The sequence below is a fragment of the Coffea arabica genome, chromosome 8e (assembly GCF_036785885.1).
Source record: "Coffea arabica cultivar ET-39 chromosome 8e, Coffea Arabica ET-39 HiFi, whole genome shotgun sequence".
Taxonomy (NCBI): domain Eukaryota; kingdom Viridiplantae; phylum Streptophyta; class Magnoliopsida; order Gentianales; family Rubiaceae; genus Coffea; species Coffea arabica.
The window spans coordinates 49,269,175-49,288,157 of NC_092324.1; the positions used below are offsets into that span (position 1 = coordinate 49,269,175).

At 37.3% G+C, this 18,983-nt stretch overlaps 2 protein-coding genes across 6 annotated transcripts; one reads left to right on the plus strand and one right to left on the minus strand.

The window, feature by feature from the left end:
- The first annotated feature begins 1,056 nt into the window (after positions 1-1,056).
- LOC113703962 (protein NRT1/ PTR FAMILY 6.3) lies at positions 1,057-5,386 on the plus strand. Its single transcript, XM_027225513.2, has 4 exons — positions 1,057-1,317; positions 1,445-1,662; positions 2,131-2,696; positions 4,222-5,386. The coding sequence occupies exons 1-4, from the start codon at positions 1,200-1,202 to the stop codon at positions 5,075-5,077; spliced, it is 1,758 nt and encodes a 585-aa protein (XP_027081314.1). The 5' UTR covers positions 1,057-1,199; the 3' UTR covers positions 5,078-5,386.
- Positions 5,387-5,697: 311 nt separating this feature from the next.
- LOC113703961 (oxysterol-binding protein-related protein 2A) lies at positions 5,698-15,944 on the minus strand. Of its 5 annotated transcripts, none has more exons than XM_027225508.2 (12): positions 15,807-15,943; positions 15,151-15,713; positions 13,202-13,558; positions 11,342-11,438; positions 10,419-10,858; positions 9,698-9,853; positions 8,419-8,586; positions 8,158-8,298; positions 7,813-8,034; positions 7,592-7,705; positions 6,381-6,570; positions 5,698-6,132 (listed from the first exon to the last, which is right to left on the minus strand). In XM_027225508.2, the coding sequence occupies exons 2-11, from the start codon at positions 15,553-15,555 to the stop codon at positions 6,391-6,393; spliced, it is 2,280 nt and encodes a 759-aa protein (XP_027081309.1). In that variant the 5' UTR covers positions 15,556-15,713; positions 15,807-15,943; the 3' UTR covers positions 5,698-6,132; positions 6,381-6,390. The 5 variants fall into 5 exon arrangements, 4 of the variants coding, with proteins under 4 accessions (XP_027081309.1, XP_027081310.1, XP_027081311.1 ...); XM_027225509.2 differs by having other exon boundaries at positions 5,698-6,288; XM_027225510.2 differs by having other exon boundaries at positions 5,698-6,299.
- Positions 15,945-18,983: the final 3,039 nt, after the last annotated feature.

The following is an 18,983-nucleotide window of genomic DNA, read 5'->3' on the forward strand; positions in this document are numbered from 1 at the left end:
GAGTGATAGCAATCTAAGGATGTCAATGTGCCACCAATCTCAGTTCAATGTAACAAAATTACACATATTTGATAGATTGAAAAGTACAAGTCATGTGACAAATAATTTTGAAATCGCTCATTGGTCCGGGTTAGGGGTGGCAATGGGGCGGGGATCCTTCCCCCACCCCCACCCCGTTGTCAAATAACCCCTCCCGTCCCCCGCCCTGTTTCCTCCGCGAGGGAAGAAATCAATTTATCATAAATGTTTATTTACAATAATACAATTGTAAACAATGTTAAATAAGATTAAAAAGCTGTCAAGATGAAAATAAAGCATAACAAGTCAAGTTACATTCAGTGCGGAGGAAGGGGACCGATCGAAATAAAAAAGGGTTAGGACCAAAACAGGTTGGAATTGGATAGCTTAGTCTTGGGGGGCATTAGAAACAAATCAACAATAGTCTAAGAAATTTCTTCAGTTGTTGCGGCGGCCGTTGACACTGACTAGCGTTGTACTTGTAATTAAGGGTGCAACTTTAGGAAATTTAGGATTTTATTATTATTATATATATATATATATATTTTTTTTTTTTATTGTATGCGGGGGACGAGGCGGGGAATGGAGTGGATGTATGCTTCCCCACCCCCCGCCCCGTTTTAAGGCGAGGGGAAATATTTTGCCCCCACCCCCGCCTCATCCCCAGCCCCATTTCTACCCCCGCGGTGCGGGTGCCCGCCCATTGCCATCCTTAGTCCAAGTGAATGTTTACAAAATATTTTATCTCATTCTTTAAAAATATACTAATAATATTTTTAGAGTTTTACAGTGTAAGTTTTATCTGTTTTTCAAATTTGTAATATCCATTCTTCATATTCATTCTTTAATATCTATGTATGTATGTTTAATGATGTAACTTTTGCTATTAATGTAAATTTTAATGAAATTATGATGTTTTATCAAAAACAAAAAAAAAATTCTTTTTTGGCATTTGCAGAAAGACAAGGGAGGCAGGGTGGTCGGAACCTCCGCTATAAAAGGACACAAATGGGCTCGTTTTAAACACCCCACGGTGTACCCCTGATCGTGTCTTAACTCCTAACGTGTCTATAAATAAACTACTTAGTTTCCTATCATCTGTTGATTAAAGCTCTCATTTAATGCTTCCACTCCAATAATCCAATACTCCTTGCACAACAGATTACATCAAAGTAAGAGAAATGGCACTCCCACAATCGTACGAAGAAGCTAAGACTATCCCAGATGCCTGGGACTACAAAGGCGACCAAGCCCAAAGATCCACCACCGGTGGTTGGGCGGCTGCGGCCATGATTTTAGGTCCTTTAAAGCTCTCCTTAACTTTATCTTCAGCCAATAATTTTCTTTGCCGTGTTCGATTCCCTCAACCTTCCTTTTTATTTTGTTTTAATCAGTTTTTCGGTTTTCTTTTTTTTTGTGGACGTAGGAGTTGAGGCTTGTGAGAGGCTGACAACTCTTGGTATTGCTGTTAATCTTGTTACCTACTTGACTGGAACAATGCATCTGGGAAATGCTACCTCAGCTAATACTGTCACTAATTTTCTTGGAACCTCCTTCATGCTCTGCTTGCTTGGTGGTTTCATTGCTGATACATACTTGGGAAGATATCTCACCATTGCCATATTTGCTGCTGTTCAAGCAACGGTAAGTAACCCATGATTTGGTGGTGATTTTGGCTCCCCCTTTCTTTTACACTAACTTTTGATAAGAAATATGGAACAAATAACGAAAGTGATTCAGTCATTTGAAACTTGCAAGGTGGAAGACACTCATTAATTACAATTTCCTGACTCATATTTTGTGTTATACTATTATCCAACAATGAGGAGGAAGATTGAAAATGTAACACGGGATCATTCTTTAATGTTTTAATACCAATTAGTACTCCATCATCTGTTATGAGGAAGCTCGAAAAAGCGAAAGTCTGTTTCACATACGCACTATGATTATATAATGATTCGAAAGTTGTGCATAATAGATAAGGTTTTACATGGTCAAGCTGCAAATGGGATCCTAAATTCATTTTGTTTTCGAGAGGAGGAAAATCGAGAAAGTAAAACAATGACTTGGAATCACAAATTTTTGCACTTATTTTTTCTTGTTGATCATCAGGGCGTGGCACTCTTGACCATCTCAACCACAATACCAAGCCTGCGACCTCCAAAATGTGCCCAGGGCAGTCGCTCGTGTGTCCAAGCTAGTGGCAATCAGCTTCTAGTCCTCTATGCAGCACTCTATCTCACAGCATTGGGAACCGGTGGCCTGAAATCAAGTGTTTCCGGTTTTGGGTCCGATCAATTTGACGACTCTGACGAGAAAGAAAGGAAAAAAATGATAAAATTCTTCAATTGGTTCTTTTTCTTTATTAGTGTGGGTTCCCTTTGTGCTGTGACAATTCTTGTGTACATTCAAGACAACGTTGGAAGGCGATGGGGTTATGGAATCTGTGCTTGTGCAATTGTGGTCGGTTTGCTCGTGTTCTTAGCTGGTACACGGCGATATCGATTCAAGAAACTTGTGGGTAGTCCATTAACACAGATTGCTTCTGTCATTGTGGCGGCTTGGAGGAAGAGGCATTTAGATTTACCGTCTGATTCGTCCCTTCTCTTTAACGTTGATGACATTCCTATAGAAGGAAGCAAAAAGAAGCAAAGGCTGCCTCATAGCAAACAGTTCCGGTAAGTATTACATGCTTCAGTAATTTTGAAAATATATGACATTGATCATGACTCCAACGCCGCCAGGTTCAGGATTCGAATCTACACTTACGAGTTCCAATTATGTTGATCCTCTTAAAAAGTAAAACACACAATCTATCTACAATCTCTTAGGTAGTGTGAATATCACGTACCTCTTCCTCAACTTAAGGGTTTCATCATATGTTAAAATTTTCAACTGGCGATAAGTACAATCTATAGCATCACCTTTTTCGTTTTTTTTTTTTTTTTTTTCAAACCCAAAATTCTTGTCAAATGCTATATGTCTTTTAGCTTGACGTTAGAAATCATCTGTGGCTTTATTTTTGGCCAACACTTCCCTTATCACACCAAAAAATCTGGATGCATGAGCCAGTTTACCTTTGCTGCAGTCTGGTGGGGTTGGTCTCAAGACTCACTCAGTGAACTCTGTAACTGTAGAGGTCTTTGGCGAACTATTCTTGAATATTCACGGTATCAATCAAATTAGATCCCAGAATAAAGACCATATATATTTTAGCCTATTATTAGGTAAACAATTTTCGGACGCTAGAATAATTGACTTGCCATTCATCATATGCCGACCAAGGAAGTGGGGCCGGAATGGACCACCACAAATCAAGTTATTATGTGTTGATAATTGGGTATTTGTCTAAATTATTTAATAAGAACAATAGGAAGTATTGGTGCAGGTCAGTTCTGGATCAGCCATAATTTATACTAAGAGTCTTATCGGAAATGGAAAGGAATCCAAGATTACGATACCCTCTTCCTGTGCCATAATATCTTCCACCTTGCTTCCCCACATAACTCACCCGGCCCTGTCTTGTTCAATGATTATTTCTTTCTTACTTTATATTTCCTCCTAGGTTAATGCATATTCATCAACAGAGTGACTAGAACCTTTCTTTCAGCGGGGCGCGGTTGATCTGCCTGATACCCACAACCTTTATAGCCCAGTGATGGGATTGTGAAATCTTGTGAATGACAGCGTAAAGAAATTGGATGTCCTTCTTTCCAGATCAAAAGATGATGGAAAGCAGTATCTATTTTGTCCAACACAAATTGATCTGGGGTTATTCTAATATATCTCTTTTACTGTTTTGGAAAAGCAATATGAACTGTGTTTTCCTCTAACACACGCAGACACTAGGAGTCAACGTTTATCACTTCCCCGAATACTACCGTTTTCCTATACCAAATAGTTGACGCATTACTCTAAATAGACCATCTGAAATCAGGTCCACAATGCGGCACTAATTGCTGTCATGCATTAAGATATTTGAATGCATTGACGATTGGTTCGGATTAACAGGTAGGAGGAGGACAACGCATCAGTATGACAGGACACTAGCGTATTATCAATTGGTTCCGATTAGCAATCATTAGACTTTTTTGATTTTCTAATTTGATCACGAGTGTATTATCAATTGGTTCCAATTAGCCTTTTTTCTTTCTAATTTGATCACGAGTGTAAATTTTTTTTTGCTTTGTCTTTTCCTGGTAGTTTCTTGGACAAGGCCGCAATCAAGGACCATGAGATGACCATGAACAAGTGGTGCCTTTCAACTTTAACTGACGTTGAAGAAGTAAAATTAGTGATCAGAATGCTACCCATTTGGGCCACAACAATAATGTTCTGGAGTGTTCATGCCCAGATGACCACATTTTCAGTCTCTCAAGCCTCAACGATGCACCGGAAAATCAACAACTTCGAAATCCCTTCTGCAGCAATGACCGGATTCTTCGTCGGAAGCACTCTCTTGACCGTCGCTTTTTACGACAGAATTATCATGCCAATATGTAAAAGACTGCTCAAGAATCCATACGGGCTAACTCCTCTCCAAAGAATTGGCATTGGCCTGTTTTTGTCAATAGTAGGAATGGTAGCCGCTGCGGCTGTTGAAATCAAGCGTTTGCATGTTGCAAAATCTCATGGCCTAACAAATAATCCCGTCACCCCTGTGCCAATGACTGTATTTTGGTTGATCCCACAATTTGCCATTGTTGGAGCTGGTGAAGCATTCATATACGTTGGACAGCTTGATTTTTTCTTGAGGGAGTGTCCAAAAGGGATGAAGACCATTAGCACGGGTTTGTTCTTGAGCACGCTTTCACTGGGGTTCTTCTTTAGCTCAGTTTTGGTCACCATAGTGCACAAGGTGACAGGAAACAGGAAGCCGTGGTTAGCTGATAATCTTAATCAAGGGAAGCTTCACGATTTCTACTGGCTTTTGGGGATTTTGAGCGCATTGAACTTGATGTTCTACTTGATTTGTGCTAAATGGTATGTTTACAAGGAGAGGCGGCTGGCGGATGTGGGGATTGAGTTGGAGGAGTCCGTGGGACCTGCTTGCCATTGACGATTGCAAAGGAGATAATCTTTTTTTTGGGCTTTGGGGAAAATCTACGTTTTCTGTTTTGAGTTCAACAAACAAATCCTCTTTGAAGATTACGAAATAATGGGGGATTAATGGGCTGGCTCTTATGTATACAGTTTTTGTTTTTGGCAATATCTCAAAAGAATGTAAAAGGACCATACCTAGTTGTACTTTCATCAAAAGCTGAGTAAACTGAGGAACTCGTATGAAGTTTCTGTAGTAATCACAAACAAACCACTGCTAAGTTAAAGAGAAGCATTTGCTGGGTGCACGTGGACATCTTTTCATTTTTGTTCTTTCTCATTTCTTTGTGGTACAACCTAATCCATTCATCTCAACTGATTGCCCCATCAAACATGTTAATTAGGTTCTCTTAAGGCAAATCTGAATCCTCGTTGGAGTTTTATTGAGTGAAATTTCACTACCTGAAAGAAAATGGGGGAAAAAAAAAGGCTTCTCTCATTATAGGAAGGTTTTGTAATGGTTTCCACGAGTTTAGCTTCAGTTCTGTTTGGGTCCTTTTCAAAACAACATGAATGTCCAGCATCGTGACATTACATTGCTTGCAAATGATGTGGAGCAGCATCAAAACAACATGGAAGTCCAGCAGTAAATTATTCTTGGCCTTTACAACAATCATAATGATATTTTGCTTCGCTGATTCCTGTAATACATTGCTTTTTCATATTTATTTTGGCGCAGAAAATACAATCGTAACCTAGACACTGCTTGCCTGGAATGCAAGCAATGAAAAAGGTAACCCTGATGATCAATGAATGGAGAGAGGTTGTGGAGAGAGTACAAAAACTACAGGCCCCCAGAAGAAAGAAAAGGGTTCTCTACTATGGTCGAACTGTCAATGTCGCCAAAAAGATTTGATCCCTCAGTTTTCTTTTAAGATTTGACTCTGCGTCAACCCCGGGATGATAATCTCCTGAAGACCAACTCAAGCAAGGGGCTGCCAGCCATGAGCTACCAAGCACTCCCAGAGAGTATTCTTCACAGTCCACGAGCTTCAATGCTACGCAGCCAAGCATCTGTCAAAGAAGAATCTAATATACGTCATTTCAGTGCCTCGTACACAACAAGCGGTCTGGTATTTATCGTAAGATCAGTGCTTCGTCAAATGCGATTTTTTTGAACTGATAGTTTTGCTCCATGGCCATTTTGAGATGGCTGACCATTTCCAGTACCTGATCAACGACTGAGTTGGCAAAAACTGAAATATTTGCGGACATGCAAAGGTATCGAGACTAGAGAAGTTTCTAATGTTTGAGTAGTATACCTCCTTGAAGTCAGCAGCCCTTGAAAGAATTCAGAAGATCTTCACTAATTTCACCAAATATACTTGGGCATCCATTCCAGTTTCTCTGCTCCCGTGCTTCCCAGTATCCGCCAGTGTACCGAAAGGTTCCACTTTCACCATCCCTTTGGAACCATCTGGGCTTCCATCCATGTTCTTGTAATTTTCTAGACTGCAGGCAACAAAAATTGAACTATTAGAAAGATAGTTCTAAGATTAGAGGCAATGCAATCATCAAGTAGGCATTGTTTAATGAGAATTTGCTGTTATAGTTTCAGCAATACAAACATTCTTAAAAAGTGTTACCGGATACCGAAAGAAAGATGTGGGAACAAGAACCAGAAAAAGGGAAAGTACCCAAATAAAAGAACAAGACAGAGAATTAGTATGATAGCTTTTGGTACCAAAAGAGATAACTGTTGTCGATTAAAAAATATTCGATGAGTATTTAGGACAGTTAAAGGAGAAAAGAAGTGTGAATAAAAATCAGAAACCAGGAAAATAGCACCACAAAAAAATAACAGCTGAAATCAAGTAAATATGATAGCTTTCATTTCTAATACAGATTATTGTAGTTAGCACAGCAAAATAAACAAACAAAGATTTATGCAGTCAATGCAACCTTTTATGCTACCTCTTATCTAGATTCAATCATACTCATATCTTAAATTCGGTATGCCATCAAAGAGATGCATGTAAAAAACTTCAGCAATAGAAAACTTATTTCCATCTTGTGATTCTTGTGCATTTGGCTATGCTATTCCGTTTATTCTTTGTTTACTGCTGTAGCACAACGCATGCATTTGTATATTTCATCACAAAACTTAACCAGGTTCCATAAAATTCACATTCAAATTATAGGCAAGACAAATCTTTAGAACTGAATGCCAACATAGACAACCACAGAAATATACTATCAATTCCTAGCTCAATACAGTATAAAAGAAATGGGCATAAGTAGGTGTTCTTGGGAACTGGTCAAGCTAGATGGCTGCCAAGGGGAACACTAAAAGTAGTTTTCAAAATCCGTGTAATAATAATTTGGACACTACTTCAAAGTTGAAGCAAGGCAATTATCATAAAACTTGAATTCAATTTTAAAAAATGAGAAAAGGACTAGCTAAAATATACCAGTAGCAACTAGTGAACATAGACCTACTTAGACCAATGATTTAAAAAGTTGTTGCAAGTACCATTCTCTGCCGCATCTCCAATCGTAGTTTCTCTGCATTCGCTTTGTCATACTCTCCATTCTCCAAATGCCGCTGGTCTGGTCTAAGTCTCGAATCAGTAGGTGGAAGCTTCTCCTTTATCCGTCACCAAACACCCGGATCAGACAAAGCTATAAAACACAATTAGATATACATAAGAAGAACCGAAAATGCATAAATGAGATTTGTGTAACCACATATACCTTCAATCCAGGTGTCAACTCATTCAATGTAATAGCAAAAGAAGTTAAGTTGTAGCGGGTGAGATTTGCAGGAGGCATATTTTTTTTCCACAATAAAGATGCATTATACGTATCTTTAGGCTTGCTATTCCCCTCTCCATTCACAAAGTACATGCTTTCATCCCACTTTCCAAACAAAGTAGCAACCTTTTTACCCCTGCTGTCCTCCACAAATCCATGAACCTGTTCAGTAGTATGACTTTAATGCTATCAAACCATAAATAAAATAGCTCACGGAATTAAACTGTAAATAGATCCATCTACAAACAGGGAACTTGAGAAAAACAAATTGACTTTTGGCTTTACCTGGTGAGGATTACGTTCAAGGATAGACTGCTCCTTGAACTTCAGCTTGCATGAATACTGGTGATTACCACGTATGTGCATTATCCCATGGTGGTCACAGTATATTTTACCGAGGATAAGATTATAAATGCTTGTGGTAACCTGAAGGCAACACAAAGGTGTACAATAGGTTCCAAACATTGTTAATGAAAAGGAAAATGATCATATCAAACAATCATTGCAATGTTAAACCAATCGCCATGAAAGTGAGGCTTTTCTAACCTTGCTCCACTGGAATATCTCCCCATCGTCAAATTCAACAGTCAGAGTTCCTACAGGATCTAGCTGAATAGATCTCCCCCAGAATTTTGACTTCAGGTTACTATCACCCCAGAATTTCCAGCCTCGGCCTTCACAGTGACAGGCAATAAGTGTTGGGTGGTGACTAACCTGTTTCAACCAGTAAAACTATAAGAGAACACAGAAAACTTACTTTAAATATAAATACAAGATCAGAACAGTTTAAGAACACAAACAGAGTTGGAGGATCTAGACGTGAAGTCTTTCAAATACAGAGATCTAGGTAGTTGCCCATGACAGTATTCAACCAATGCCTCAGGTACCAATTAACTGGCAAACACTGAATGCTCTTTAAGTCCTGGAAACTTTTACACTACTGCAGCTCATGTTGAGGGGCAAGAACAAGATGCTATGCCATCTTTGTGATGCTGTTAATTCATTTGAGTTGTATCCAAGTTCCTATTTGATTGACTTATTTTAGAGTAGAAAAAATCTTACCATCTGAATAGAGGCGTGCGATCAGTGGCAATAAAGATGTCATTTGTCCATATTACTTACACAAATTGAAGATGATTTATCATTTGAAATATCACAAGGCACTGGTTCTTTCAACAATATACTGAAGGCTTCAACTATCTACAGCTGGATAAGGTTTCTTCAACTATGTTGAAGAACAATCACTATACTCGCTCCCAATGTGAAATGAGAATGGAGAAACATGCACAAATAACAACATAAACAATCAGGAAAGTCAGGTGATGTAAACTATTGTTACATTTAAGCTTCATTGTCGCTTTTTAGTACTCCGAATTTCTATTTGATGGTCCTTGGATTACTTGCTGTACTGTTTACTTAAACCCTCAAAATTTATTTACCAGAAAAGAACAAGTTGTAACCAGTAGCCATCATAGCACAACAGGATCCTACTATATTTTTCAAAAACTCAATCAATTTTAAGCAGTTTCTCTCCTTTAAAACAGAAACCTAGTTTGAATTCAACAATTCAATCACTTACTCTCCGACCAAGTACTCCGAGTCTACTGTTTGTTGAACTAAAGTTTGGCAATAAATAAAAGATGAAACTGTACCTAATAACTTCGATTTCTTCAATTCTCTTTCAATACAAACTTCAAGAATCCAGATTAGGGCATTAATTGATGTTATGTTAGCAAGAAATCATAAGCATGTCAAATGATGATGCCATAAGACATGCATATTACATGACTTGAATCGACATGGCAACCTATATTTCATTTTGTACCTTTTCAGAGAAGAACCGGACTCCTAATTCTGGATAATCAGCTTCATAAGTTTCACCCAACAATGGATTGAAAGGTTTGCAATGACGGCCTTCAGATGAAGAATATCCAGAAACAGCAAATGCAGCAACATTCAAAATCCTCTGGAGACTATTCCCCTAAAGCAAAACAATAGTTTATCAGATGAATGTCAAACTCTTGGGCATTAACAATCTTAGCTCTCAAGGAGATAATTTTTGAAACTATAGAAGAAGATTGGGTAAATATAGATGTAAAACCATTGTATCAGTTACTAAGTAAACAAGATAAAATCTTGGATAAAATGTCAATTTAAATGGCTGCTAACAATGACTAAAAGATATACATAATTGACTCCATCCAGAGGGCAACAGATTATCATTCTTGCATTAAGTGATCATAATTGACACAAGGAATAGGGGACGCTCAAATGAAGTGCAAGTTAGAAGACACAGAAAAATGATGACAAAAATGCAAAAGAACAAAACAAAACAAGATGCAAAAATTCCAAGTCAAACAGAAATGAACTATGTCCAAACTGTCATGGATAGTGCGGATAATCAATCCACCAGTTCTCCAAAAATTACTCCATAGCAGTGACACTTAACAAGTGTAATGTGAGGAAAGTAATTAATTTCAAGAAACAATAACCCTTTTAAATTGTAACTTTAGGAGACAAATAGCTGAAAATTATATAGGTCATACCGCTTTCCCATGTTGATATGCACGATCTAAAAGATATGAGTATTCCAAGTCTTCAAAACATTTTTGCAAGGAGGATAGTGGCTCATTAAAATACACTGGGAGACATACTCGTGTGAGATCCTTTCCAACATTGTCCTTGATCATGGACCAAAGGCTAACTGCTTTCTCTTTCTCAATTGGATCTGGTAGCTTCTTGCGCCTTTCAATTGTTAAGCATCTGGATTCATGTTCTTCCTTCTCGGCGTCCAACTTCTCCATGCCATTAATATGATTTTCCAATTTGATACCTTTATCCATGACCTCTTCTCTTATTGATCCAAAACTACTAGTTGGTTCAGAAAAATATTCATTAGTATCAAAGAAATTGGTTTCCTCTTCATCTGAAACCTCTTCAAGCTCTTGTTTCTCCACGTCATCAGATGATTCAGTAGTGCTCCATTCTGAACACCAAATACCATATCAAGAGGTCAAGAGCCACATAATTACTCAAAGAAGAGTATATCTGACAAATTAAATCATCTACAATTTGAGCAATTTATCAACTACTCTCAGGTTCCATTGATCTAGAATAGCAAAGCTTACTATGCTCAGAGATGAAACCAAATTCTCTTTAACTTCATTATTGAACATGAAAATAGAAGCCCCACAAGATGACAATGTCTACAATCATGCGGAATAAGGCATAGAGGCCACATCAGTCAAAATCCCTTGGCATAGAGGGCAATGATGAGTTAACATATGGAAGAGGAAAAAGAGAGAGAGAGAGAGAGAAGAAGTCCATCAAAAACAATTGGATAGACAATTTTTTCACAAAATTTAGCTTGCTTTTTATTTGTCTCCATTGAGTTCTCTATTTTTGAGATTTTTCTTCTTTTTAGGGGGTGGCAGTGGGGGAGGATATGGAGCATCAAATATAAGATTACCACTGTATTTTCCACGCCCTAAATTTGAGTACTCATGCTTCATCATGTGGTATTCAGCATCATGAACTCCACTGGCATCAGCTTCAACATTAGCTGCCTACAAAAGCCAATAAAAAATAAATAGTGGTTACTCTTCAGAGGATCACTTAATGTAATATCTGGCAAATCTTAGATGCCAATATCCATTAGGCAGATTATCAATTGGAATATGGAAAAACAAGGGATTACTGTGACACCCAACTCCAATCAAGGGCAATGTATGATATGTACCTGCACTCGAGGGGTTTAGTGATGAAACAAAGTACAAAATGAATTTAAAAAACTTAAAAGACAATAATGTCAGACAACTAAGTGATCTTTTCAAATAATGCATAAACAACACCATTTTGAGTTGCACAATATAAATAGATTGACCTCAGTGGTATTTATGTACTTGGCTACCTATATATTAGTCATGCTTCTTTTTAGCTAAGATATGGCTCATGCATGCATCTTTCAGAACTAACCGAGAGAATTACTATAATCTGTTAGCGGTCATAGCTAGAGAAGGAATAAAATGCATTTAAGAGATGTGTTTCCTATATGTGGTTTCCAGTCCAACATCATCACTTCACATGAAGGCAGGTTAAGATAGAGTGACGTATTTAAGTTTGTTCAGAAGTTCTGCAAAATTTTGCCGGTTATAGTGAAACAATATAGTCTGACCTATGTTCCAAATGTTTATATCAGAAAGAATATGAAGGATGAACATATGAATCCAGAAGAGACTTACTACAAGACAGTTGAAGCGTTTCGCACATTGCCAAAAATAAGACCTATAACAGTTTCACTAGAAAGTGCTTTTAACTGATGAAAATACTAGTGTAGAAAGAAAAACTGAAAATGATTCGGCAAGAAAGACGACTTTGAGATGTATACGATCACATCATAAAAGGAAATTTAAGAACTGAGAGTACAATGATTTTGATCTACCACAATCATCAGTATAGTAGGGAAAGAAAATCACAAATGCCTGTAATGGGATATGTGGATTTGGATAGTAAAGAAGAGTTACATAAAACTACAACAACTGGCAATAGGAAGATGCAACTAATTATATAAAAAAACTACTTATACAGCAGCAATCTCAGGGAGTACTAAAATAAAAAGCAAAGTTAACGTGTTTTGCACATTAGCAGTACCTTCCTCGAAAAAAGCAATTACATTGGCTATTAAAGCATGAATAAGCTGTATACAACTGTTAGCAACAGACACATTAGCTTAGCACTATTGTAAAGATTAACCAGGGGAAGGAGATAAAAGTATATAACCAAATACAAGTTAGCAACAAGCTAAGTCTTCATTGGATAATAAGAAAAGATGAGCTATGAATAAGAATTTTGTTCTATCAGCGGGAAGCGGAATATGTGCAAATTGGACAGAGTGGTGAGTTTGGTGTACACTTAGATCAGAACAGTCATTCAACAAAAATTCTTAAGAAATTATTTTTCAGCATAGCCATCTACAAAATATTTGTAAAAAGTTAGTTTAACAACATTTTCAGTAATTTAAAACTTAACTATGAAATTGGATTCCAGCACACCTGTAAAGGTAGGTAACATTTGCTATTCTTAGTTACTCAGTAAACATGGAATTCTGAACCCCATCGTTCACTAGAATAACAAGAACCCTTGTATCAGACTCAAAGGAAAAGCTCTAAGAAATTACTTTCAGTAACTGACCAAAAGGAGAGGACCCTTGCATCACAATGTGATGAGCTGAAGTGCAAGGAGCATATTTTGGTATCTAATTATCAATTCGCTAAAACAAGAACTTTTAGGAATTACTGGGGTGGTTTCCCATGTGGGGAGTCAATCTTACCTCAGATTGCCGTAATGTGTCCAGCAAATTGGAACGTTCCTCACAAAGAAACTTCAGTTGTCCTTGTACATCAGAAAATTCGGAAAGCATGATCTGCTCACAGTCATTGACAAGTGCTTCACTGATCCCTTCATCTAGCAAGCGTTTCTTTAGCCTCTCAGTTGAGATTGATATATCTGATAAAAGTGAAAGATTATCATTCAATGGTCTCAATGAAAAGAGATTTCTACTGGAACTCAAAGCTTCTATCCAGGCTGCTCTTTCTTTCTTCAAATTCGTCCTCAAATGAAGAGTCTTGGTAGCTGTAAATATGTAAAACCGTCTGTCATCTGACTTGCTCTCACGAAATGATGAGATCTGCGAAGAAAATTTATACCAATGGCAAACGGTGGGCTCAGCTCCAAAGGCCAAATTAATAATGATGAAGAAAAGAAATCAATTAGACGATCAAAATACATAAGTTATAGGCAATTACGCGATCAAGAGAGGCGAGTGATTGAAATGACAAGCACTGTCATCAGACAACTAGGGAACCTAAGAGAAACAAGAAAGAAAAGCAGCACGACATGCTGCTGGATAAATCAAGAAAAGCATGAATACAACAGAAATTAAGGTGAATTCAGCCCATCACTGAAAACATCACAGGTAACTACGAACCCTCCACTCAAAATCTAACAGAGACATTAAAGTCCATTAAATTTTAAGTAGATCAAAATGGTTTTATATGGAATATCGGGCAAAGGCTTGATTACTTTGACCAAGTTTGTTTAAGACTTTCAGGACCCACCAGAAAAGGCACCTCAAGTGCAAGAATATCCTTTCAAATTGTTATTTGTTTGCCCACATAACACTCAAATTGCGAAGCAAGAATAACCTCCTCAGGAGTCTAGACTGCTAGACTGTCTACTCCTCCTACATTCATCTTTTACTACAGCCTAAAGAAGTTACTTCTCAAAACCTCGAAAACTTCCAAGTTCAACAGCCTGTCCCAGAGCCACTGTAGGAAGTCGAGAGAAAAAACAAAAACACAAAAATCTGCACAGGAAGAGAAGCTAAAACCACTTTCTCTTTACCCTTTTCGTCTCTTTTTGGCCACTTACACTACAGTTGTCTGTATCCCAACACCAAAAACGAACGGCTAGACTTCTTTCAGTTCTCACAAATGGAAACTTTCACCAATTCTTTCTTTTTTTTTGTTTAACTGGCAGAAGGGTGCTCACTGCTATCAGCTCCCTGACCATCCCGACCTTTCATAAACCAAGAAACAAGTAGAGGCCCTAGAGGGTCTACTCCTTATCCAAAACCCCACAAAGCAGAAATTGGCCAAAAAATCAAGACACTGGAACGCACCCCAGAAAAAAAAAAAAACAACAAAAGAAAAAAAAGCAAGAAAATTGATGTGACCCATCAGTTAAAACACAGAGATAAACCTAGAAGCAGAAGCCATACGCATGTTAAACCCTTAATTTGGCCTTCCAATGTATTCACCTGCTGATGTGACCCACTGCAGCTTCACAATCAGTTAAAATCACTCTCACATAACAAATCGCCCAATCTTAGAGACCGGTAACAACACTAAACAGCCACTTAGTGTAATTATCAATCCTACATTGATATATCCGTCGGTCAATGACTGAAAAAGTAACCATCAGAAATCAGGCTCAGATACCAAAGCCCTCCTGGATTTTGCTTGTCCCTTGACATAAATATGGTAAAATGACGAAATAAATTTCCCATTTGAACTATTTTTCCTGTATTGGAAACTTTTCCTTCTGTAGTCGATTGGAGACGCCTAATAAATACGTCCACCGCACTCTATCATTCCTCCCTTCCGTATTGTACAGACATCATATATGTTTGAAAATATTAACTCTCTCTCTCTCTCTCACGCACTTCACACACTAGGTCTATGATTTTACACCGCCGTTATTCATTTAGTACGTCTATACCTTGAGATGAACAATGCCAGCGGATTTGTTCCCATGCTTACGTCTTCCGCTGCCGGAGGAGTGGCGTTTATTGAAGTCGCCGCCGATTAGGATTAAATCATCGGCGGCAGCGGAGGCGGAGGAGAGATTCTCTGGCCGGGTTCGGCTTTTGGAGTAGGAAAGAACACCATTTCTCAGAGTGAACCAGCGGGATCTCCAGCCCTTATGATAATTAGTCCACTTATATAGAAGACCCGCGACGCTGACGGCGGAGTCGGATCCTCTGGCATTGGCATCAGATCCATTAATCACGGCTGACCCTGTTCGCAAAAGGGTCGGCTCCATCGGACCCTCGTCGATCGCAGATGGGCTATTGCTCTCCAATGGGATGCAACAGAGAGGGTACATTTCTTTGATCACCCGCATTTTCTCTTTTGTTCTTCAAAATTCTTATCCGGAATCGATGAAGGGATCAAGATGGATGTAAATTTTTACGTGATATTATAGCAGAAATTTTGGATTGACATGCTATGATGCTGTGGTAGGATAGGCTCGGCTGCCCACCTTCGCACTTCTTGAATTATCTGTGGAGAGAACAAAGAAGAAAAAGATTGAATTGTTAGAGAAGAATCAAACGTTTGATGGGAAAATGAAGGGAAGGGGGGGAGGAAGGGAACCTGAGAAAAGCGCTGAAACTGAGGGCAGGGTAGAGAGAGAGAGAGAGAGAGTTGTTGTTAGTATCGCAAAGTTTAAAATGTAAAGAAATGTTTAATTACTATTTGGGGTTTTGATAATCTACAACGAGTAGGGAGGGAAGGAGTGGACTAAGGAAGGTGGGAGGGAGAAGAAAATTTTTGGGATTATTTATAGAAGTAATCTTTCACCTATAATAAGAGTAGTAAGATGGAAAAAAAAAAAAAAAAAAAGACCAAGTTTCTCTTTGGTCGTAAATAAGTCGAATTTTATCTTTAGTAAAAAAAAAATTTAAAAACAATATCAGAGCACTCGTCCAATCTAATTTCTTTAGACTCTCTCTTCTTGTATTCCTGCCCCTTATACAGTCTTTTTAAACTTTTTTTCTTTATAAAATATGATAGATTAGATCAATAAAAAAATATGAAAGTATAAAATTTGGTGATGGTACAAGACGGTAATTTCACTTGTGTCATGGTTCTACTCACCTCCTCAACTAAAACCAACATACACATTAATTAGTTGGGAGTTGTCACAATTATTACTTACTAGAGTTAATCTTTTGTATAGTTGCCCCTCTTTAGGGTATGGCGACCACGGTTCGAGTCCTGGGGTTACCGTGTTCGAGGGTAATGGGCCTCTGCTCTCGGGCCGCAGGAAATTAGTCGGGTCAAAAGGCCGGGACACCCCTGTGTCGAAAAAAAAAAAAAAAAAGAGTTAATCTTTTATATACGGATAAAATGATTAATTTGATTTTAAATTTAGATTTTAAAATTTTCATAGGTGCCATGCTCACGACAATAATGATAACCTACCTACGTTTCATCATTGTATATATAATTAACTCTTATTCGTTACTATTTCTGTAGCTTTTAATACTGCAACACCTAAGACTTTACCATTTTCCCATTTACAAACAACTAGAGGAGATACGAGTGTTCATATGCGTGAAGATATCTCCTTGGTAGGACTTGTTGCTTCTTTCTTGGAACAAGAAGGCCTTCCAAGCAAGGCAGAGGGAGAGGGTTGGTTTGTTTAAGATTGGGGTCCTACTTTGGGGTAGTAATAAAAATAAAGAGGAGGGGAAGGGGAACGGGTTGGAGGACGTGGGGCAGGGGGGCGTGCCGGGGGGTAGGGCGAGAGGGAGAGTTGGGTTGGTGATGGAATTTACTGCATAATCATCATCATGAGAGTCTGTCTGGCACTAAGATTGCACTCCAAAACTAAAATAAAACAAAATTAATATTTTTACCAAAGTAGAGCGGTATTTCATTCCCTCTCTCCTATTGTACTTTTTGCCTGGCATTTCCATTTTTTAGTGGAGAATACTGAAATAAATAAATTTTTAAAAAAATATTTTTACTCCACTATTTGATTAACTTGCTCACGGGTAATATTATAATAATTTTTATGATATAATGTACAAAAAATATAAATATATAAATGGAAAATTTTAAAATATATATATATGTATATATTTAAAAGATGTGTTTATCATATATAATCATTCTAATTTTTGATGGGATCACTGCAAAGGCTTCCAGCTGCCTACGTGCTTGACTTGGACCTATTCAAAAGTCATTCTTTTTGGTTTTTGTGAGGAATTGACTTTATGTGAACCTTGTAATTGTATACGCAACAGAAAATGTATCAATTTGGTTAAATGCATTACTCTACATATATAGATTACAAAAATAACCAATCGAATCTTTGCAAAAAAAAAAAAAAAAAAAGTTAAGCTACTTCGTAGTAATTTACGTCAGTCAATTTGTTATGTAATCAAGAACATATGACCCATTCTGATTTGATTAGTTTGTAGATCTTGACTAGAATTCAATCTTGTCTAATCTTTGCGCAGTTCCATCTGACGATTTCCGCTTCTAGCATTTGTGGCACAATTTGGACGAAATCAGCCGTTCGAGAAGAGTCAACACAATCCCCAATTTATTTTCAACTCTTGATTACATCAATAATGATACGCTATACTTTTTTCCAACTATCCCAATAATGTGAAATAATTGAGTCTGACGTAAGGTTGCACTTGAATCCAAGAATTTGGCGAAAGATTTAAAATCCTTTCAAATCCTTCTAATATATTGTTTAGATTATTCAAAGGGTATTTGAATTTATATATCACAAATTATTTTAATATTTAAAATATATTTTTGATAATTGGTGAATTATAAATCCAAATAACTTTTAAACAATCCAAATAAATAAAGCGCTTTAGGTGGATTTTAAATCAGTCATCAAATTCTTCAATTCAAAGGAAGCACAATAGAATTTACTAGCCAACCCAATAATTCATGGAAGACCTCGTTCGTAAAGCTGTAAACGAATCGAATCGATCTTTTCATAGCTTGAGTTCGATTTGATTTAATACTCAATAGATTCGAGCTCAATTTAATTTATTTAACTCTTCAATTTTAACATTAAATTACTACTAATACATGTATAGTATCACAAAAGTGTTACTTACATCACAAAAGTGTAACAATAATTATTTCAAATAATACTCCTTTCAAACACACACTATTATCAAGCCTGATGCATGACAATTAATCTCATTTTAATTTGAAATTCAAAGTCTTGCAAAGTATGCAGATAGTGTATTGTCACTGCATATAAAATTAATGCAAACTTTTTTCTTTTTTTTGGGTACGTGTTGACCGAACTTGAAATGAATGAGGTAGCATTACTTCATAGTAAACATTTAGTCATAGGAAGTGTACAGCGGTATTAGAAATAAATTTAAACTCCATTTTTCGTAGCTAAGAAATAAAACATGCATGGTCGTCCTAAAACTAGCTGCTTCTGGAGTATACTTGTTTGGCCGTTGAAGTTACCGACAACGGCAAGCAGGAAAACGACCAACCTGCTACTATTTCTCCTTTGGTTTGGATCCAACCAAGTCTTCTGATCAATGTTCAGAAAAAAACAAAGAATATATATATACATATAATGCATGATTTAGCTCTTAAACGAAATTGAAAAAGTAAGAGGGAAAAATTGAAGAGTATATATACATAAAAAAAAAACTATTTTGTGAGTCGATACATACATATATATATATGTTTTGAATGTAGATGAGTTCTTGATTAATCATGAAGAATACATAAGATATGTACCAAAACGCTATTAAAGCTTCATTCGACAATCAA